General features: G+C 44.6%; 1 protein-coding gene across 3 annotated transcripts in view; it reads left to right on the plus strand.

Moving 5' to 3' along the window:
- Positions 1-22927, plus strand: part of VEGFB (vascular endothelial growth factor B) — a 582522-nt gene that overhangs the window by 337298 nt on the left and 222297 nt on the right. For all 3 annotated transcript variants that reach the window (XM_068259421.1, XM_068259419.1, XM_068259420.1), the window contains exon 7: positions 20826-20891. In XM_068259421.1, the coding sequence (XP_068115522.1) occupies positions 20826-20891 (66 nt within the window). The remainder of the gene's footprint in view (positions 1-20825; positions 20892-22927) is intronic.

The raw sequence follows: 22927 nt of genomic DNA on the forward strand, positions 1-22927 counted from the left end.
AGGTTTTGGACTAGTCCTCTTCAGAGGGGGTTCTCAGGGATTTATTTATTTTCAAAAAAAATTAGTGAATGGCAGTTGTTCTGTCCAACTGCCAAAAAACTGTGTAGCGAGCAGGGAAGCTGACCAGCATCACTGTTTAAATCCTTTTTATTGAATATCTTTATAAAGAAAAAAAGCCTTGCTGAGAATACCCTATGAAGAGATGGACACATGTCACTTCTGTCAGATTTCTACTACCTACTGTAAGTGACATCAACATAGGAGAAAAGTAATTTATTGCTCATTTTACTCTGTAAAAAAAAACCGTTTGCTTTTGTTTGCACATATTTTAAATTTTACAATTTTTTCGCATAATGCCCCTTTAAGGCTATCACTACTTCTGCGATTTGTGTGGATTAACCTGACCAGAGAAATGAAAGTTAGACTTGTTGCTGAACCATAGGTCTTTCAAGAGTTGAGGTGTCGCGAACATCAGATTTTGGGTTTGCGAATGTCGAATTCGAATATCTCGGAAAAGTTTGGATTTGTGCGAACTTCCGATGAGCAGGTGAATTTCACAAACTACAAAGACTTTTTCTGGCCACAAAAGTGATGGAAAACTAGTTTCAAAGGCTCTAACACCTGGGCAGGGGCATGGCGGAGGTGGATCCACCAAAAATTATGGTGTTGACGCAGAGTCAGGTTTTAATCCTTAAAGGGCAGAAATCACAGGACATTTGAAGAAAAGGGCTGCTTTAAAATGTCCAGAGTGGTAATGTAAGGGTTATGCCCGCTTCACACTGACAGACCAAATCCCGCTTTTACTGAGATTGAGCGCTAACAGGTCTGTAAGGCGTGTGTGGGCACTGCATGCGCGCTCAACTGAGGCAGACTGGCTCAGTGTACAGGTGAAATTTTATTTTTATCTTGGGCCTATTTGTGAATGTTATTGATAAAAAAAAATATTTTGAAAGTTATTTATGTATAGATTTGTAATATATAACAAATAAAAAAATACAAATTTATTTATAAAAAAAATACAAAATTTCATGTTAATATTTATATAATTTCAATGATAATTTTCAAAAAATATTAAGTCAGACTCAGCAGGTGTCAGGCTGGCAGCAGGCCTGCCTGCCATTCGTGGTGCGGGTGATGTGGTGGTGTCAACCAACTCCAATGCAGAGTCACGCAGTGGAGGCTTGCTGCCAGTTGCCATTGGTGTTCAGTGGGTGGCAGGCTGGCAGCAGGCCTGCCTGCCAGTCGTGGTGGTGGTTTTGGTTGCTTGTCTGATTCTGTGGAATTGAGATTTCCGCGATTCCAAACGGAATTTGGCAGTTCCGTTCCGGTGAGCCGGAGCGGAACATCTATAGAGGTAATCATCGGTAAATAGCGGAATTTATATGCGGAATTTCATCTGAATTTTTTGACCAATCAGAGCCATCGGACATTAAAAGCCAATCAGAAGCGTGTAAAAGCTGCATTTACTGTTAGGCAGATTTTTAAGCCAATCAGAAGGATCGGAAGGGATAGACCCATCACAGAAGCTTAAAACACGTTGATTTCTGCATTAAAATTGGAATTTCAGCACCAATTAGAGTCTTAACAAAAACCAACCAATCCTACGTTAGCAACCAGCTCCTAGCTATCTATCATCAGCTATCCCCCCCATTTTGTTTATAAGAGAGGTGTGACAGTCACGAAGCTTGTGGGTTTCAGTCTGGTGTTTTGGAGAGAGGAGAGACAGACCCATATTAGTTGTTTCAACATAATACAATAGTCTTTTTAAAGACTGTATATAAAACAAAAGTATTTTTAAAGACTGTGAGAGAGAATTAGACTGAGTGTGAGTTATTAGTAGTAGTAGCTAGGTGTATTTGTGAGAGAGTGACAGTACATTGTTAGTTTGAGTGATAGATTGTAGTGTAGTGTACTAGTAGTTGCTGTGTGGAGAGGGTTAGAGAGAGCCAGCCAGGCAGCAGGCTTAGTGTTTGACAGAGTGAGAGAGTTAGGTGATTGATTAGTTGAGTGTAGTGCAAGGTTTTTTTTGTTTGTTTTCTAAGTTCATTTTTTTTTTCTTTATTTTGTTTTTGATTTATTTTCTTTATTTCACCCCCTTATTTTCTTATCTGTTTTTTTAGATCAAGTTAGGTGCATTCATTTCACTTTGGTTCTGTCGCTCATACCCCAAAACAATGGAGCGAGAGCAGCAGCAATTTCCTGCCACTCCTAAAAGAAAATGGAGTGATGGTGGTGTTGGTGGATCACGTCAAGTACGTGATCAGGTTGGCAGCAGGAAGTGACCCCCCCCCCCCGATCAGAGATGTCTTCCCTATGTTCGCAGGCAGGAATATTTTGACAGAGCAGCAGGCGAACAGAGTTGTTGTTTATTTTGATCAGGAACCCTCTACCCAGTCTGAGGAACTTGAAGCTAGTGGCAGCAGCACCAGTAGTGGCCAGGTTCCTCATGACCAGAACCCGACAGCAGCTGTTTCTCTTGACGAGGTTGCTTCCTCACAGTATTCTCCTCCAGAATTAAAGCATACCTATGTCGATGAGAGAGATGTGCAGAAGGATTGGGACAAGGCATTGGAGGAGACCATGGGACCAAGCTCCCAAGAAGTGGTGGGTTCTGTGGTGACAGAAATGGCCACTGTGTTTTCTTCATCCAGTAATCCATCACAACTGGGAGCTTGTGTCACCACCAATCAACATCTCCACCAGTGAACTACAGAGGTGTTTCGTGGCCAGGTGGAGGGTCCAGAAGAGTCACTTATGGTTTCCAGAGCTTTGGTTGAACTGGATGATGTTTTGGATGATGAGGTGGCTGATTCAATGTAATCGCCATCTGGTGGGTTAGGCACTAGTAGGCATGAGCAGCATGGAGAAACAGAGCAGACGGTTGGCGAGCAGCCCGCAAGTGCTTTCCCGTCTGTCAGTAGTACAGAAGTCCAATGCTGAGGATTGAGGTGCTAGAACAGGTCGCATCACTGTTCCACGTGCACGCACATCCCCTGCATTAAATTATTTTACTGTTCCTGCAGAGAATGAATCCAGGGCAGTCTGTTTTGTGTGCTGTAAATCGGTGAGCAGAGGCAAATCGGGCAGCGGGTTCAGCACTTCAGGGCTGTTAAGCCATCTGCGCATCCACCACAGACGGGAGTTCAAATATGTAAAGAATTACAATCAGATGGGTGGAGGAAAAGCAGCAGCAACAGGCCCCTCCTCTTCTTTTTCTAGTCGTCCTGTCCCTATCCAACCTGCTCAGTCCCATTCTACTTCAAATCCCTCTGCATGCCAGGTTGGAAGAGGGCTCCAGACCTCGGCAAGCACCTCATCATCACCCTTGTTGGTTTCCTCTGAATCACCAGTGTTCAAGCGTCAGGCCTCTGTGCCAGAAATGTTGCAGAGGAAGCGGATGCACCCTGCAACTGATCCGTTTGTTGTCAAAAATAATGTGCTCCTGGCAAGGCTGTTGGGCCAACAGCTGCTGCCCTACCAGTTTGTGGACTGTGCCCCCTTCCACAGACTGATGAATAGTGTTGCTCCACAATGGCGGATCCCCAGCCTCCATTAATTTTCCAGGAATGCTATCCAAGCCCTTCACCAGCACATTGTGGAGTGTGTCGGCTGGTCTATGGATCACGCTGACGGTGGCAATGTCAGAATTCTAGCAGTTTTATTTATGCAGGAAAAGCTGTCATATGTGTATGTTTTAAGTTTTAATGTTCTATGCAAAATTTCATTGTAAACTGTAAAGTTAGAGTGCTCTGTGACATCTCAGCATATTCCAAAATTGAAACTCATAATTGGATTATTCTAGTTACAAAAAGCCAGAACATTTTTGTTTATGTTAGTGCGTTTGTCTGTGGCCTTGAATTTTGAAAGATGCTTCTGAGTAAAGACTGGGAACAAGTTAAAACTCACAGTACTGCAGTAATTATATATGTACATTTTCTTAATTATTACACATAGATATTATTCATCTAAATATTAATGATCAATACAGTCCTTCTAAAGAAAGAAATAGTTATTGTTAAACCCTATATAATATAATTTAAATACTTTGAAATAAAGTTAAAATGCTGGATTCTGCAGTGAAAGTTTCAAAATACATTAGCTGTTTTCTACAAAGTTGTTTAGACTATGATTGTTCTTTGGAATGTCAATATAAATTCCAAGGTTTTTGTATTGTCCCGTATTTAGGACAAATTATGCCACTTGACGGTGTTATAGTCTTGTATTAATATTATTAATACTGCTTGTTATTTATGATGAGATAGTGACATCTGTCGGTGGAATTATAACATTTATTTGTTCATGTTGGACTATGCTGTACAGTGTACATCCTGCAACATGTATGCATGCCTTGATCAGCGGATTGAGGGTGTTTACTGTTGCCCTGGGCGTGTGCGTGTTGCTCAGTTAGAGGCGGAAGTCGCAGAGCTAAATAAGCATCTCGCAACACTGAGACGCATACACAACATGGAGAAAAGCTTGGATCTCACGATCCAGACGCTGGATGGAACCGGTGAAGATGAGGTGGGTGGAGTACAGTCGGACCAAGAAGCAGAGGTAGCCGCTAGTTGGGGCACAGTTAGAAGGGGTAGGGAAAAAAGTGGCAGGGAGGCTAGTCCCGAGTTGTCCCTCACTAATAAGTATGCTTGTTTGCGTAATATTGGGGAGGATGATTCTGGAGTAGCAATGCTGCAGCAGGATGTGCTCTTTAGCAACCAAGGGGCAGACTGCTGCAACGAGAAAGGGAATAGGAGTGCAGCTAAGGCTAGACAGGTACTGGTGGTAGGGGATTCAATTATTAGGCGCACAGATAGGGTAATCTGTCGAAGAAACCGTGAATGCCGTACAGTCTGTTGCCTCCCGGGTGCTCGGGTTCGGCATGTAGCGGAAAGAATTGACAGATTACTGGGTGGGGCTGGGGAAGTCCCGGCTGTCATCGTACACATTGGCACCAATGACAAAGTTAGTGGGAGATGGAAGGTTCTCAAAAATGATTTTCAGGTACTTGGAGATAAACTTAAAGCAAGTACCTCCAAGGTGGTGTTCTCTGAAATACTGCCAGTGCCACGTGCTACATCTGAGAGACAGAGGGAGCTTAGGGAGTTAAATACAGTAAGTGGCTGAGAAATTGGTGGAGGAAGGAGGGGTTTGGGTTCCTGGAGAACTGGGCAGACTTTGCAGTCGGCTACAGGTTCTACAGCAGGCATGGGCTGCACCTTAATGGGGAGGGTGCAGCTGCAATGGGGGAGAAGATGGCTAAATGGTTGGAGGAGATTTTAAACTAGGATCTGGGGGGAGGAGGGAGGATAAAGTCTCAATACGTAGACAAGATAAGGTAAAAAGACAGTGGGAGCCTAACATTATGGAGGGTGGACAGAGGAGTGGGGACAGTGTAAAGATTAAGGAGGTTGGTAAAACTTCATGTAGCCCATTTCATATAAACAAAATTGGTAAATGTGGTGGTAAAAATATAAAGTGCATGGTAACCAATGCTCGGAGCCTTGCAAATAAAATAGACGAACTAGAGTTCATTCTGAATGGCAAAGGCTATGACATTGAGGGTATAACTGAGACATGGATGGATGAAAGCCATGACTGGATAGCTAATTTAGAGGGATACAATGTGTTTAGGAAGGATAGACCAGGGAAAAAAGGTGGAGGGTTTGTCTCTTTGTTAAGAATTCTTCTACAGCTGTCCTGAACGATGAGATGGAGGAAGATTGCGAAGATGTGGAGTCCGTTTGGGTAAATATTCATGGTGGAAATAAAAGTTGTCAATTGCTTATTGGGGTATGCTACAAGCCACGTCATATTAATGAAGCTGCAGAACTGCGATTACTACAGCAGATTGAAAAAGCTGCAAGTAAAAATGAGGTCATAATTATGGGCGACTTCAACTTTCCAGATATTGACTGGAGTATTGAGGCTACCCATTCTGGTAAAAGCAGCATATTTCTGGCAGCACTACAGGACAATTACTTGACTCAAATGGTAATGGAACCAACCAGGGGGAATGCGTTACTGGATCTGATAATTTCTAATAGACCAGATAATGTATCAAATGTGCAGGTTCAAGAACATTTGGGAAATAGTGATCACAACATGATAACGTTTGATCTGGTGACTGATAGGCCATGGGGCAGCGGGACCACTAAAACTATGAATTTTAGAAAAGCAAAGTTCAATCAAATTAGGCAGGCACTAAGTTTGGTGAACTGGGATAATGTACTACAAGGGGAGGACACTGAAGGGAAATGGCAAGCTTTTAAACTTACAGTGGTGTGAAAAACTATTTGCCCCCTTCCTGATTTCTTATTCTTTTGCATGTTTGTCACACTTAAATGTTTCTGCTCATCAAAAACCGTTAACTATTAGTCCATGATAACATAATTGAACACAAAATGCAGTTTTAAATGATGTTTTTTATTATTTAGTGAGAAAAAAACCTCAAAACCTACATGGCCCTGTGTGAAAAAGAAATTGCCCCCTGAACCTAATAACTGGTTGGGCCACCCTTAGCAGCAATAACTGCAATCAAGCGTTTGCGATAACTTGCAACGAGTCTTTTACAGCGCTCTGGAGGAATTTTGGCCCACTCATCTTTGCAGAATTGTTGTAATTCAGCTTTATTTGAGGGTTTTCTAGCATGAACCACCTTTTTAAGGTCATGCCACAACATCTCAATAGGATTCAGGTCAGGACTTTGACTAAGCCACTCAGTCTTCATTGTGTTTTTCTTCAGCCATTCAGAGGTGGATTTGCTGGTGTGTTTTGGGTCATTGTCCTGCTGCAGCACCCAAGATTGCTTCAGCTTGAGTTGACGAACAGATGGCCGGACATTCTCCTTCAGGATTTTTTGGTAGACAGTAGAATTCATGGTTCCATCTATCACAGCAAGCCTTCCAGGTCCTGAAGCAGCAAAACAACCCCAGACCATCACACTACCACCACCATATTTTACTATTGGTATGATGTTCTTTTGCTGAAATGCTGTGTTACTTCTATGCCAGATGTAACGGGACACGCACCTTCCAAAAAGTTCAACTTTTGTCTCATCGGTCCACAAGGTATTTTCCCAAAAGTCTTGGCAATCATTGAGATGTTTTTTTAGCAAAATTGAGACGAGCCTTAATGTTCTTTTTGCTTAAAAGTGGTTTGCGCCTTGGATATCTGCCATGCAGGCCGTTTTTGGCCAGTCTCTTTCTTATGGTGGAGTCCTGAACACTGACCTTAATTGAGGCAAGTGAGGCCTGCAGTTCTTTAGATGTTGTCCTGGGGTCTTTTGTGGCCTCTCGGATGAGTTTTCTCTGCGCTCTGGGGGTAATTTTGGTCGGCCGGCCACTCCTGGTAAGGTTCATCACTGTTCCATGTTTTTGCCATTTGTGGATAATGGCTCTCACTGTGGTTCGCTGGAGTCCCAAAGCTTTATGACCTTTACCAGACTGATAGATCTCAATTACAGTACTTTTGTTTTTATTTGTTCCTGAATTTCTTTGGATCTTGGCATGATATCTAGCTTTTGAGTTGCTTTTGGTCTACTTCTCTGTGTCAGATAGCTCCTATTTAAGTGATTTCTTGATTGAAACAGGTGTGGCAGTAATCAGGCCTGGCAGTGACTACAGAAATTGAACTCAGGTGTGATAAACCACAGTTAAGTTATTTTTTAACAAGGGGGGCAATCACTTTTTCACACAGGGCTATGTAGATTTGGAGTTTTTCATCTCACTAAATAATAAAAACCATCATTTAAAACTGCATTTTGTGTTCAATTATGTTATCTTGGACTAATAGTTAACGGTTTTTGATGAGTAGAAACATTTAAGTGTGACAAACATGCAAAAGAATAAGAAATCAGGAAGGGGGCAAATAGTTTTTCACACCACTGTATACTCAATCAATATTGTAGTATGTATATCCCATATGGAACCAACATATCTAGGAATAAAAAAAGGCCTCTATGGATGAATAGAAAGGTTAAAGATAAAATGAAGAGGAAAAAGAATGCCTATAAGGTCCTAAAACAGGAGGTGACCGAGGCTGCACTAAGCAATTATAAGGAGTGCAATAAAAATTGTAAAAAAGAAATTAGGCTGGCAAAGATCGAAGCTGAAAATCAAATCGCTAGGGATATCAAATCTAACCCAAAAAAGTTTTACAAGTACATCAACTCTAAAAAAAGAAAGGTTGACTGTATAGGACTCCTAAAGGATGAGGGTGGGAACTCAATGGTGGATGACCAAGGTAAGGCAGAGTTATTAAATGCTTTCTTTGCTTCTGTCTTCACAAAGGAAACAGCACTGTTGCAAATTACAGAGGCAGAAGAGTCTCAATCTTCTAACTGTAATATTAAATACTTAACTGTAATGATCCGCTCAGCTGGCTGCACAGGCAGACAGCTGTTTGACCATTCCTTATGTCTGAGAGATGCAGGTCTCTGGAAAAGAGACCTGGCTTCATCTTGCAACTTTCAGAGTTGCTTTGCTGAGGGATTTGCATACATGCAAATTACCCAGCTGTCTCCTTTGAGGGCTGGCAGTATAAAAGCCTTCTGCTGACCAGAAGGTTTTGCTGGTCATAACAGTTTGTTTAATACACTCCTGGAGTGCCAGCCTTTCCTGTTGGATTGTTATAGGTATCTTAGAGTAATTCTGGGGACTGCACTAGGCAGATCCTCTAGTGCAGTTAGCCTGCTTATCTGTTTTGTCTATGTTACCTCTCTGCTGTGATTGTCCTGTCGCCAACGGTGGTCGATAGGAAATCGTCCTGTCTGTGGGTGCTAACCAGTGCAGCGGTTGCTACTGGTAGCCCCTTCTGTTTCATCTGTCTTCTTGGATCGCACCAGCCTCTAGCGGTAGCGGCTGTGGATCCTTCTGATCTGCTTTCTTGGAGTATAGCTGGGGCAGCGGTTGCTACCGGCTATCTCATCTGCCTGTCTTGCTTGGATCGCACTAGCCCCTAGCAGTAGCGGCTGTGGATCCTTCTGATCTGTTATCCTGTCCTTGAACTTGGATCGCACTCGCTCTGGCGGAAAGAGCAGTGGATCTTGCTAAGCTCTGTTGCTTTACTTGGTTCGCACTCGCTCTGGCGGAAAGAGCAGTGGATCCTGCTAAGCTCTGTTGCTTTACTTGGTTCGCACTCGCTCTGGTGGAAAGAGCAGTGGATCTTTCCTATCCTGTTTCCCGTCCGTCTGTCTGTCTTGTCTGATACGAACGCTTGCTGTAGGCTTGGTGAGGTAACCGTTAAGCAAGCGCTAGCGTTCTCTGTTTCATATTTGTGTGGCGGGGGTTAGTTAGGCGTGCTTGTCTCTGTTGCACTTAACGTGCGGAGATCGCGCTGTAAATGCGTTCGCTGTTGCGAATGAGTGCGGTGTTCGCGTTTAGTTAGCGTTTGTTATTTTCCTTATCTTCTCTTTGTATGATTTGCTGTGCCTTTGCTACTCTCGTGCCCTGTCTTGCTTAAGCCTTGTGTCACCTCTGGAAATCGCCTCTCTCGCAATTGCGTTAGTACTTTGTTTCTGCTGTTGTGTGTGCACCGTCGCGGGTTGGCGACTAGATTGGTGCACATACATACATTCTGTCCCTGTGCTCATTCTCATTCGCAATCGCTTCTTTTGTGATTGCGTTCTCACTTGGTTTCCTCTGTTGTGTGTCCACCGTCGCAGGTTGGCGGCTAGATTGGTGGACATACATACATTCCTCATCTGTGCTTATTCGGTCTTGTGTCGCTGTTAGCAATCGCCATCTCTTGCGATTGCCTTCTCCCCTGATCTTCATGGTTGTGTGTTCATCGTCGCAGGGTGGCGACTAGATTGGTGGACACACATACACTCTGTCGCTTTACTCTCTCTCTTTAAGGGCTATCTTGCCCTGCGTTTCTTCCCTTCGTACAATTCCTGTCTGGTGTCTGTGGCAGGGCAGAGGATCTGTTCCTCTGCACTCCACAGCTCCATCTGCCGACAGGAATTTCCCTCTACAGGTGCGTTGCACCTTTTGCTGGGTTCTCTCAAATGATACGCTTGTGGAGGATTTCCGCAGTGTCAGCGCGCGTCCCGCAGGAAGAAGTAAAGGCAAGACTAAATAAATTAAAAATAGACAAGGCACCTGGCCAGGATGGCATGCATCCTCGGGTCCTAAGGGAATTAAGTTCAGTTATAGATAAACCCCTTTATCTTATCTTTTGTGACTCTCTTTCAACTGGCAGAGTCCCAGTGGATTGGCGTACAGCCCACAATTTCCCATTATTTAAGAAGGGCAAAAAATCAGATCCAGGAAATTATAGACCTGTAAGCTTAACATCAGTTGTATGCAAACTATTTGAGGGGTTACTAAGAGATACTATACATGACTTCATAGTTGAAAATAATCTTATTGCTCAGCATCAACATGGGTTTTTTCCTGTTTGACTAACATGCTCAGCTTTTATGAGGTAGTGAATGCTAATATGGATATTGGGAATGCTGTAGATGTGATATACTTGGACTTTGCAAAGGCCTTCGACACTGTTCCCCACAAAAGTCTAGTGCAAAAGTTGAGGGTGCAAGGACTGGGGAAGAGTCTGTGTGCATGGATAGGGAACTGGCTAATGGACAGAAAACAAAGAGTTGTGGTCAATGGATCGTAATCACAATGGGAGACTGTTAGCAGTGGGGTACCACAGGGGTCTGTTCTGGGTCCAGTGATCTTCAATTTATTTATTAATGACCAAGTAGATGCAGTAGTGAGCAATGTTGCTATTTTTTGCAGATGATACAAAATTGTGCAGAACCATCAACTCTCAGGAAGATAGTGTCATATTGCAACAGGATCTGGATAGGATGGCTATATGGGCACATACATGGCAGATGAAATTCAATGTTGAAAAAGGTAAAGTCATGCATTTTGGTCGTACCAATGGTCTAGCACCATACAAAATAAATAGGATTTAGTTAGGGACATCAAACTTGGAGAAGGACTTAGGAGTACTCATCAACAACAAGTTAAATTATCGTACTCAATGCCAAGCCGCTGCAGCTAAAGCTAACAAAATTTTGGGATGCATTAAAAGGGAAATAAAAACTCGAGATGCTAGCATAATATTGCCCCTGTTTAACTCTCTAGTAAGGCCACATCTGGAATATGGAATTCAGTTCTGGGCACCACATTACAAAAAAAGATATTGCAGTTTTAGAGCAGGTGCAGAGATGAGCAACAAAATTGATAAGTGGGATGGAAGGTCTCACTTACCAAGAAAGGTTAGATAAACTGGGTTTATTTAGTCTAGAGAAAAGACGCCTTAGAGGGGATCTAATTAACATGTATAAATACATCAGAGGGCAATATAATAGCTTGGCGGATGAGCTTTTTGTCCCTAGGCCTTCTCAAAGGACTAGAGGACATGATCTGTGCATGGAGGAAAAAACGTTTTAGCCATTTATTTAGGAAAGGGTTCTTTACAGTAAGAGTGATTAAGATGTGGAATGCATTGCCACAGAAAGTCGTTATGCCAAACTCTATACCTGCATTTAAAGGGGGCTTAGATGCTTTCCTTGCGTTGAAAGACATCCATGGCTACAATTACTAGGTAATGCCTAATGATGTTGATCCAGGGATTTTATCTGATTGCCATCTGGAGTCGGGAAGGAATTTTTCCCTTTTGGGGATAATTGAACCATGCCTTGTAAGGGTTTTTTCACCTTCCTCTGGATCAACAGGGATATGTGAGGAAACAGGCTGGTGTTGTACTTTATACTGGTTGAACTCGATGGACGTATGTCTTTTTTCAACCAAAATAACTATGTAACTATATATGTAACTATAAGAAAGGCAAATATAGAACATGATTTTATATTATTAAGTTCTAATATGCAACTATATCTTATATTAATTGTTTTAAGAAGAAATATATAATAAGCTTTATATTTAAATGAGTATATTAGAAGCCCTGTATGCTTCAATAAGCCTTAAATTGCTGAATGCTCTTACAGGTCCGTGTACAGTGTTATAGTGTCAATTTGACCAAGCTTATGTCTGGGAAAGTACCGAGACATTCCAACCTAATTAGCAGAGAAAACTTTATCAGAAATGCATCATGAATGACATTGTTTAGTCTCAATGTCTGGGGCAAACAAGTCAACCAGCAGACAAGATGGCTGGTGACGTCCATTTTTAATCAACTGAGTCAGAAATGACCTAATCAGAATTTATAAACAATAATATTATGACTTAGGTATTCAAAACATGGTAAAGCATTGACGCACGGAAGCTTTAGCCAATCAGAACCTGGGATTCAGGGAAATTCCAGATTAGGCAGCCATATTGCATCCAATCCCTATAAAAGTAGGAGCTGAAAGCTCATAGTTTGCAGAAGCCCAACAATCTTCTGAGAAGACACATGAGACAGAAGCTACCTTCCCACAAGTGGTTCTAGATGCTGAAGAGATGACAAAGAAGGGGTAATATGCTTAATATTCTGGTGATTTACTTTATTTTTCAGCATTAAGTTCTGTTAAGATGTTAGCAAGAAGTTTTTTAGAAGCTATTTTTTATGCTATTTCTTTAAGAAGATTACTACAAGTTTTACACAGCTATTATATACACAGCTATTGATACAGATGAGACTACTTTTGATCTTATTCTACATAGCACAGCTGTTATATTCTTTTTTGAATGTACTTGGAAGATTGATGAACGCTTGGCTATAAAGGCCTTGATAATATGGAATACTGTTAGAATAAAACACTACTTGGAACTGTTCATATTTTGTATATATGCTGTATGATAAGCAAATACAATTTTTTATATAAAATCATATACGGAGTGCTCTGATTCATTTCAAGGTATACCGTTAATCTATAATTACTGTTATAGAGGGTTCAGACCCCACTATGCCGGATTTATATGGTAGCAACGCTTTAAAGGTTGATTGTAACAATCAGTGGCGTAACAGATGATCAGATCGTGCTCCATCAGAACCACAGTCAGTATTTTATTCAGAGTTTGATCACAGGTGTATTGGTGCACAGTAATATCAGGAGTACTTCTAAAGTGATAGCCCTATAGGCTGGGGCTATCACTATGCAGAGAGTTGTCGTACAAGCTAGGTCGGCAACGGGTCGGTCAGTAACAGTACAAAATCGTCAGGCAATATCGTAGTCAAAATAACAGGCCGAGGTTTGGCAGCAGATCAGATTTAGCAAGGTACAGAATCATGAGGCAGAAATCAGGGTCAGTAATCAGGCAGAGAATCGGCAACAGATCAGATAGGTACAGTACAGAATCAGGATGCAGAGAGCGGAATCAGAGGTTCAAGCTAGAGGTCATACACAGAATATCAATTTACAATAATAGTAATAATAATAATCCTAAGCTATGTGTGAATCCTCGGGGTCCTGCCGGATCAAACACACCAGGATCTGACTAAGGCCTGAGAGTTAGCACTGTGAAGTATTCGCAACAACAGACAAGGAGCAAATGAGAAGCAGGTCCTAATATACTAAGGACCATCCGAACGGTGCCGCTCAGAAGCCCAGCCAATCAGCGTGCAAGCAGTTGTCAGCTGACCGGCAGGTCAGCTAACAGGCTTTCGGGGAGGATAAGTGCGGCGGCGATACGCACGCACGCGAGCCTGACTCTCGCCCACATTTTGCAAGACAAACGGACCTCCCTGATGTCGGCAGGAGGCCTGGAGACGCCGCGGCGGGAACCGCCGCGAGATCAGATGCGGAAGCGGCGGCTGTGCCGCTATCCACATCATAAACAGCCGGCATGACACTGGTCCTTTACTGAGTTAGCAATCATGAAAAAGGCAATAACCGCTCAGGTTTTTGACAGCAAGGTGCACTTCACTATGGATGGCTGGAGCAGCATTCATGGGCAGGGAAAGTATCTAACTTTTACCGCCCATTGGGTCACCCTCCATGGTGGTGAGGAGGGTGCAAGGTCTGGGGCATCTCAGCTGGTGGTGCCACCACAGGGTTGAAGGGGAGGCCTGTTCTACTTCCTTCTGCTACCTGTTCTGTCCAAGGCCAGTCCGCAGTTGCTGAGCTTCCCAGCAAGTGGTCCCGCTCCTACACTGGTCTGCAGCACCATCGATACCAAGCAGCGCTGAAACTTGAATCCATGGACGAGAACAGGCAAACCGGATCTGTAATCCTTGCAGCCTTACAGGCTCAGATTCGGCAGTGGCTGTCCCACCGAAAACTGGAGACAGGTGTAGTGGTGTCTGATAATGGTGCCAACATGCTGGCCGCCATTTTTGAAGGTGGCTACACTCACCTTGCTTGGCCCACGTCTTCAACCTTGTAGTCCAGAAGTTCTTACGCACTTTTGATGGGTTGAAGGACACCTCAGCACGAAAAGTGTCAGCCCACGAAAAGTGTCAGTGTCGCTCCGCAACCGCCACCGCGGCCTTGAAACTGCTGCAGCGCCGCCATAGCCTGGCGCAGCACAGGCTTATTTCTGATTGTCCGACGCGGTGGAACTCCACCCTACACATGCTGGAGAGGTTGTGGGAGCAGCAAATGGCGTTCAGGCTATACCTGTCTCAGACATCTTCCTCCAGAACAGGGCCACTGGACTACATTACTGTGGACCAGTGGCAGCCTTTTGGACAGGTGTGTAAAGTCTTTGAGCAGGCAACAAAATCGGGCAGTGAGGAGCACTGCAGCATATCAGAAGTGCTTCCTCTTGTCTTCATGCTGGACAAGGCTCTTGACAAACTGCTCAGAAAGGGGGAGGAAGCTCTACTGAACAGTGGTTAGTCAAGTGGGGGAGTGAGTGAGCATGCTCAAGTCCTGGATGAGGAGGCAGAGCTTGTGGAAGCAGAAGAGCCCATTGTCCGGGGGTAGGAAGAAGATTCTGATGTGGAGCTGAAGCATGGCGACAGTTCTGACAGCCAGGAAGAGGTGATTCATGGCAGACATCTCTTCCCTATGGCTGCGCATATGCTCCAGTGCCTCCGTAAGGACCCCTGGATTAAAACTTTAAAATCAAGTCTCGACATGTGGGTGGCCACCATCTTAGATCCCCGGTGCAAGGGGAAAATGCGGCAGTTCATACACCCCTCCCAAGCAGACTCTAGGATGAGCCACATCCAGGATGCCCTTCTTCGTTGGGTAGAAGATGCGTTTCCTGAACCTGTATCCCGGGCCCAAGCTACCAAGCCTCATCATACTCAGCAAACGTCTGGTGGTCCCACTCCCAGCAGCAGCCCCATTAGCCAATCTGTAAACCTGCTGAGTATGTTGAAGGAATTTTATTAGCCAATGCCAGATACTCCTTGTAGCAGCAGCACCACCAGCGGGCAAAGTAGCCACCGCCAGCGGCTGATCTGTATGGTGAATGATTACTTGGGGTCGGCCAGTGCTCCAGACAATATGGAGAGTAATGATGACCCCATGGAGTATTGGACAAAACAACTGGATACCTGGCCTGAACTCGCTCAGTATGCACTGGAGGTTCTTGCATGCCCCAGTGTTCTTTCTAAGCGAGTATTTAGTGCTGCAGGTGGGTGGTCACTGACCAACGGACCCATCTGTCCACAGACAATGTGGACATACTAAAGTTCATAAAAATGAACGAGTCATGGATCAGTGATAATTACAAGGCCCCTCTCACTGATTCATGATGAATATTAGACAGACTAAATTAAAATTTAGCTGTTTTTCAAGCCTCAAATGGTCTCCCTCTCAAACTCTGCTGCCTATCACTATCATCGCATATTTTTGCATTTTAAGATCATAAAAATGCAGCTTTTGCAGCTGTCCAATACAAACACCAATATCCATACCTAGATACCATAAGACATCGAAATCCGCTTGTATTTCAGCAGTCCTAAATCGGTTTCATATCTTGCACAGTTTATATAGAGCAGCACAATAGCGGCATTCGATAGGAGTGTATCTCCTAGTACTCACGGCTCCACTCGATTGGCGTGTCTTTCAGCTCAATCGCCGTGCTCCATTGATCAAACAATGTCCTAGTGGAGCTGCGGCACCTGTACGTGGGCTGGGGAGACAGTGATTCGATTCACTGCTGCGGAGCCCTGGCCGGCAGCTTCCGCAGTCAGGAGTGTAACAGTAGATTTGGTCTGTTGCTGTACTTGCAGTCCACAAAAAGACCTGGAAGTTGCACTGTGTGTGACGTCCACAGCGCAACTTCCGGATCTTTTTGTGGACTGCAAGTGGAGTGGAGTATCACACAGACACAGAGCTATGCAATAGTGCAAACACAATACAGTGATAACAGAGGCCTTGGAGCTCCACCATGCTAACTAGTTATGCGACCAGGCAGTTACGCAAGATTGGGTGGTAACAGATCTGTAAGGCCCTTAGCTTTGCCAGTGCTGCATGCGCGCTCAACTGAATGGACTAGCTTGGGCGTTGTTATTTATTTTAAAAAAAAGTATTTTTTTTTTAAATGCCAATGTCATTTATAAAAAAAAATAGCTAAGCTAGTTCGTTATGCTCAAGTAAACGGACAAGCGTGTTGCCGCATCATGTTGTCACGTGTACCAGAGGCCTGGATGGGATGGGAAGTTACTGCATTTTTTGGACTATAAGACTCACTTTTTCTCCCTCAAAAGTAGGGGGGGGGGGGGGAATCACTGCGTCTTATAGTCCAAATGCAGGGAGTTCTTGACTTGTGAACGCCTGCCAACACCAACCTCCAACCTGCTGCAATGTCTGGGACTCCCTGTACTGTGCCCATGCAGAGGAGGACACAGGGGGACACAAAGGGGCATAGAGGAGGACCCAAGGAGGACAGAGGAAGACAAATGGGGGACAGAGGAGGATACAGGGAGACACAAGAGGTACAAGGGAGCATGAGGTACAAAGGGGGGCATAATCCACAAAATTCTGCTTTAACCATGGATGCACCAGGTTTAGTATATATATTCTTTTCCCCTGGTTTTGTCCTCTAAACCTAGGTGCGTCTTATGGTCAGGAGCGTCTTATAGTCCGAAAAATACTGTAATAATAGAACATTGTGATGGTACCAAGCAGACTGGCTCACTGTACAACCTATTAGTTTCTTTTGTTGTTCTTAAAGCATGTTTGTCAAATTCATCAAAAATTATTACTAACGTTATTATATTTGTGTGCTGCTTTTATTAATGTGTGCATACCATTGGTGTTTGTGTTTTGCAATCAGGTGCCTTCGCAAAACAGTTGTCCCTAATTGGGTGTTGGGCCTCCTACAACTCAGTTTCCTTTGGCAAAGGTTGCAGATGACATTGCTGGTATCAGAGGCACACAAACAAAAAAACGCCACACTGGTGAGCTTTGGAATGTCGGCATTTAGGTGGTGGCAACAGCAGGCGTTGAAGGGCGTGTTGGCTGGCTGACCCCAAGTGTATCACTAAATGCATCATGTGTGAATAACTTCTCTGACACATCAAGTGGAGCAGCTGTGTTGGTACTGCTAGTGGTGTTAAGTTTTTGTGGGGTACCAGAAGCAGAGCAGGAGGAGGACAGTGCATCAAGGAGGTTCTGTGTGGAAGCTGTGGAAGATGTGGTATGCTGTGTAAGCCAGTCAACCATGTCCTCAAAAATGTTTGGGGTTGAGGGTACGTGCATTCTTCTAGGGCTCCAGGAAATTACAGCAGCACGACCTCAAGGACACTTGCGGGGCGGCCTGCCTCTGCCTGGCATTTTTGTTAATTAGGGTACTGTGCCTGCAACAAGTGAAAAGTAATGCAGTGCAGGTGCCTGTCACTGAATATGGCAGCAACAATAGCACTAGTGTACACGGCTCTGGTTGTCAGTGGGCTGTGTCACACACCGAGGAAAAGAGGCCGTAGAAAAGAGGCCTAAAGCATAATCACAGCACACATGTGATAAAGGATATCAATTAGAGTAAACAGCTCTACATAAGGAAGTTATGAATATATTAAATAAGAAAATAAAGAAAAATATGCAAAATATTAAATTCTTTATTTCTGGCCATAAAACTTCACATATCAGAAATGTTAACACCTACAAGTGCATAACTCTAGTCCCAAGACTGTAAATGCATAAAATCAGACAACTAATCCTAATTAAGGATCTTGTGCCATGATATGGGTTATTAATAAAAGCAATAGCACAGAGGAATGCAACTAATATGATTGATACATACAGGATTTCTAGCACTTCACAAGCATATTGAAAGATAATATATCCACCTCACTATTCAGATGCTCTGTAACCAGATAGTCAGGGTAGAGATCCCTGTCTCACTCTCTCTCAACTTCAAAGACATTCCTTGCTGAGCCTGGAGTTTTATGTTGTTGTGCTGCTGATGAAGTTCAGAGAGGCAAAGCTGCAGAGTGTGTATTTTAGTGTTCTCTGCAAAGACTCTGGGCAGTGAAACAGTTAACTACAAACTCTCCTGCTCTGTGAAGAGGTTGGGGCATTTGACCAGTGCCCCGTGTTCCTGTGATAGAGGCTGCAAATCGTTAGTGTCACGGTGAAAACCTGACACTTGGCCAGTCTGTAAATATATTCAGGCCTGGGGGGGAGGGGGCAAGTGGGATGATTGCCCCAGGCCTCGCACCTGAAGGGAGCCCCGAAGTCATGCCCACTGTGCTTGCACTGAGAGGCCCCTTCTTCCTGGTCGACTCTTGCTCAGATGCTGACCCAGCGGCGCTCGCGTCCTTGATTGCATGCCCATGGTCGAGAGCGCCCTGCGCATTGACATCATTTACATCATGCGCATAGCACTCCCGGCCATGGGCGTGCAAAATACCACCAACCACTGCGAGTCTGCTACAATCAACCTCTCACAGGACTCAGTAGCATCATATTTTGGTATTTGTTAAACAGGTAAAGACTCTACAATACCACCAACAGAATCAGAGTCAGCCAGCAAAGTTAGGCAACCGACACAATACATATCACTCTGTCCCCTGGGGGTGGTGCAGAAAAGGCATGGGGAGCTCCCCAGCTCCCCATTCAGCCTAGCACCCATCCCCAGCCAGTCTGGTACACACCCCTAACTCCCCAGCCAGCCTGTAACTATCCCAAGCTTCCCAGCCAGCCTCTACCTATCCTAAGCTCCCCATCCAGCCTAGTACCCATCCGTAGCGCCCCAGCTAGCCTAGTACCCATCCCTAGCTCCCCAGCCAGGTTAGTACCCATCTCCAGTTTATTGGCTAGCTTAGTAGCCTTTAATAAACATATTTTTACTTTTCAAAACAATTTATTGTGGTATCAAAACAGATGAGCGTGAAGTTAATCACCGTTGGCATTACATATTGGTGCATCTTTCAAGACCACATTTTTCAAACATCTCTTAGCACTATAAGGCGTATTGCATTAGAAGTGGACAAGCCCGTGAGCATGGTGGTATGGTAGATGGCCTACATTTATGGCTCTAGGCCCCATATATGACACTTGCCCCAGGCCTCACATACTCTAAGGCCGCCTCTGAATTTATTACCCTACTGATTACCTAATTATTTCCCGACGATCAGCAAAGCCCGAATCACAGGAGAAAAGCGTCCGAGTGTGAGTGGGCCCTAGGCAAACATTGAACAGAGTTTCTCTGTGTAGAATTCAGTGACTGCAAGCAGAGGAGAAATAATTTACCACACTGACGGGGTTGTAACTAGAAATCACTGGGCCAGCCTGCAAAACTTTGGATTGAACCCCCTCCTGCCAACCCCCCCCCCCCCCCCCCCCCCCAATGCATATAAAAACAGACAGCAGTAAAGCACTGCATGCATTTTTAATATCAATTACATTAGCTTCTGTGATAAAACGTGTGTTTTTACACACACAGACACACATGGGGCTTGATTCACAAAGCTGTGTTAACGCCTAACACGCAATGTGACGCGCGTGAAGGTTTACGTGCATAAAGATTTATGTGCGTGCACTAATGCTGCAAAGTGCGTGCATTAACGCGCGCAAACCTTTGTTAGTGGGCACACATAAATCTTTACGCGCATAAACCTTCACACGCATCACATTGCATGCTAAACGCATATCATAGCATATTCGTTAACACGGCTTTGTCAATCAAGCCCATGGTGTGCAAAAAAAACCCGATAAAGTGGAACTGGCTCTGCAGACTTTTCCAGCATCACTATAGTACAGAGCACTTGGAGACGGGTAGAGAGGTTAAGGAGTGGGCGTTGCACCAAAGAGCCTGCTGCACACTGAATAGGGACTGTCTACAAATCATTGTCTGCAAAACTTTGTAGAATTCCTTATCAGTGGCTGAGCAGATGCAGTAATTAGACCAATTGTGCAGAGAGCAGAACGTTTTTTCTCTGTGTCCTTAGCTGTCTGTCTCTGAGGATGAGACCCTCTGTGGCTTCTGGGGCCCCCTGTGATTGCATCCCTTGCAGGATCTATTGTTACGCCCCTGCATACTGAATAGCTTTTGGAATAAACTTGAATAAAATATCCATCCATATCCAAAGGCATCTCCCACAACTGCTGTACTCGGATTCTTGTGATTTTTACACAGATGGCATAGGAGAAAAGCAAGCAGAATACCTATATGAGCATTAAGCAATAAAGGGTAGGGAAACAAGTTTTTATTATTTGTTATGCCAGATTGTCATTCTGTTTTAGGAATGCACAAGTATTAGTTGCATGGAATTGAAAATTCTGGGGCGACCTGGAGTGTTTGTTAATCTCCAGAAGTGTGGCCATTCTGTTTGTCAACAGCTGAGCAGCACATTGACTGTTGGTGTGCTACAGCTTTAAATACAGTTGGATTTCATAAATGTTAATAATTATTCATGTATATATTTAATGTTTAAATATTTATGTAAGCTGTACTTTTTAAAAGCTTACATCTCCTTTCATAAACAGCTTATGCAATGCTTTCATCACATCTTTTCTCTTTTACAACCACAAGTGAGAAGAAAGCAAAGAAAAAGAGACGCAAAGGGAAAAAAGGAAGAGAAGCCTTGAAAACTGCCAGGTTTGTAAGACATATTATTAATATCAACTTTTATTTATAGTGTCAATATATTACCAATAATAAATAGAGTGTCCAGATGACTAATAAAATAACATGACAAGTACAAATTGTAATGGGGAATAGGAAAGAACCCTGCCCATTTGAGCTCACATTCTAGGATAACATTTTGCAGGGCAGTAGGAGTGGCGTCCTCACAGCTTGTCCCGTATATGTCCGCAATGGCACTCTTATGCCTTTATGTGCATGAGCAGTGGTTGAGTGGGGCGTGGACGCGCGTGGACGGCGTCCACTTACTATTTCCCCAGGGTGGACGCCGTCCACGCTGGCATGTGTGGGGGGAGCAGCGCAGTGGAAGGAGGGGTCTATTTGAAAAGGGCTCCTGTAAAAAAGGGCTCCTGGTGTAGCCCATATATACCAAATTCGGCTACAAAAAAGGGCACCTGGTGTAGCCCATATGCCAACTTTGGCTACAAAGGGCACATGGTGTAGCCCATATGTGCCAACTTCGGCTACAAAGGGCGCCTGGTGTAGCCCATATGCCAGCTTCAGCTACAAAGGGCACATGGTGTAGCCCATATGTGCCAACTTCGGCTACAAAGGGCGCCTCGTGTAGCCCATATGCCAACTTCAGCTACAAAGGGCACATGGTGTAGCCCATATGTGCCAACTTTGGCTACAAAGGGCGCCTGGTGTAGCCCATATATGCCAACTTCGGCTACAAAGGGCGCCTGATGTAGCCCATATATGTCTAATTCGGCTTCAAAGGGCACCTGGTGTAGCCGAAAAAGCTAGTTTTAGTTTATTAGGCAAACATTTGTTGGGTTATAAAAGGGCTCTAGATATAGCTAAGAAAAGTGATTATTATGACCCAACTGCTCCCTACTCTCACACAGAGCCCTCCCCCGATGGTGCCTAACCCTAATCCCCTAGGAGGTGCCTAACCCTAAGACCCCCCCCCCCGCCCATTTGTGATGCCTAATCCTAACCTCCCCTGCATTCTCGAATCAAAAATCTCGGCTATAAAAGGGTGCCCTTTTGTAGCAGAATCAAAAACCTTGTAGCCAAAAACCTTGTAGCTGAATAAAATATATGGGGTACAAAAGGCTGCCCTACTGTAGTTAAAAACCTTGTAGCCTAAAAAAAAAATATGGGCTACAAAAGGGCAACCGCTTGTAGCCTATATCAAAACTCCGGAGCCCTTTTCACCACCTTGTAGCCCATATTTGCAGAAATAACATTGATGTCTATGGAGGAGCCCTTTTCATACAGGCAGCTCAGGAGCCCTTTTCAACTGAGAGCTGTAAGCAGCGGTGGAGAAGGGGACCATCTCCCCCCCTTCTCTCACCTCGGGGCTCTCCTTCCCTCGCTCTCCCCTCCACAAGTAATGTGCGGGCAGCCGGCAGCGGGCGGGACTTACCTCTCCTCGTTCGGGCGCCGGATCTGCGTGCCGCTGCTCTGGTCTGAACCAGACCAGACTTGCGGCATGCAGACCCGGTGTTCCGACGACGAGGAGAGGTAAGTCCCGCCCGCTGCCGGCTGCCCGCACATTACTTGTGGAGGGGAGAGCGAGGGAAGGAGAGCCCCGAGGTGAGAGAAGGGGGGGAGATGGCCCCCTTCTCCACCGCTGCTCACAGCTCTTCGTCTTCTCTGCGCTGCTCCCCTCCTGCTGGGGGGACACCTGGCTACCTATTCTGGCACATATACCCCCTGACTACATATACTGGGGACATATACCCCCTGACTACATATACTGGGCACATATACCCCCTGGCTACATATACTGGGGACATATACCCCCCGACTACATATACTGGGCTCATATACCCCCTGGCTACATATACTGGGCACATATACCCCCTGACTACATATACTGGGGACATATACCCCCTGGCTACATATACTGCACACATACCCCCTGACTACATATACTGGGGACATATACCCCCTGACTACATATACTGAGCACATATACCCCCTGGCTACATATACTGGGCACATATACCCCCTGGCTACATATACTGGGCACATATACCCCC

This window comes from Hyperolius riggenbachi, chromosome 11 (assembly GCF_040937935.1).
Source record: "Hyperolius riggenbachi isolate aHypRig1 chromosome 11, aHypRig1.pri, whole genome shotgun sequence".
Classification (NCBI taxonomy): domain Eukaryota; kingdom Metazoa; phylum Chordata; class Amphibia; order Anura; family Hyperoliidae; genus Hyperolius; species Hyperolius riggenbachi.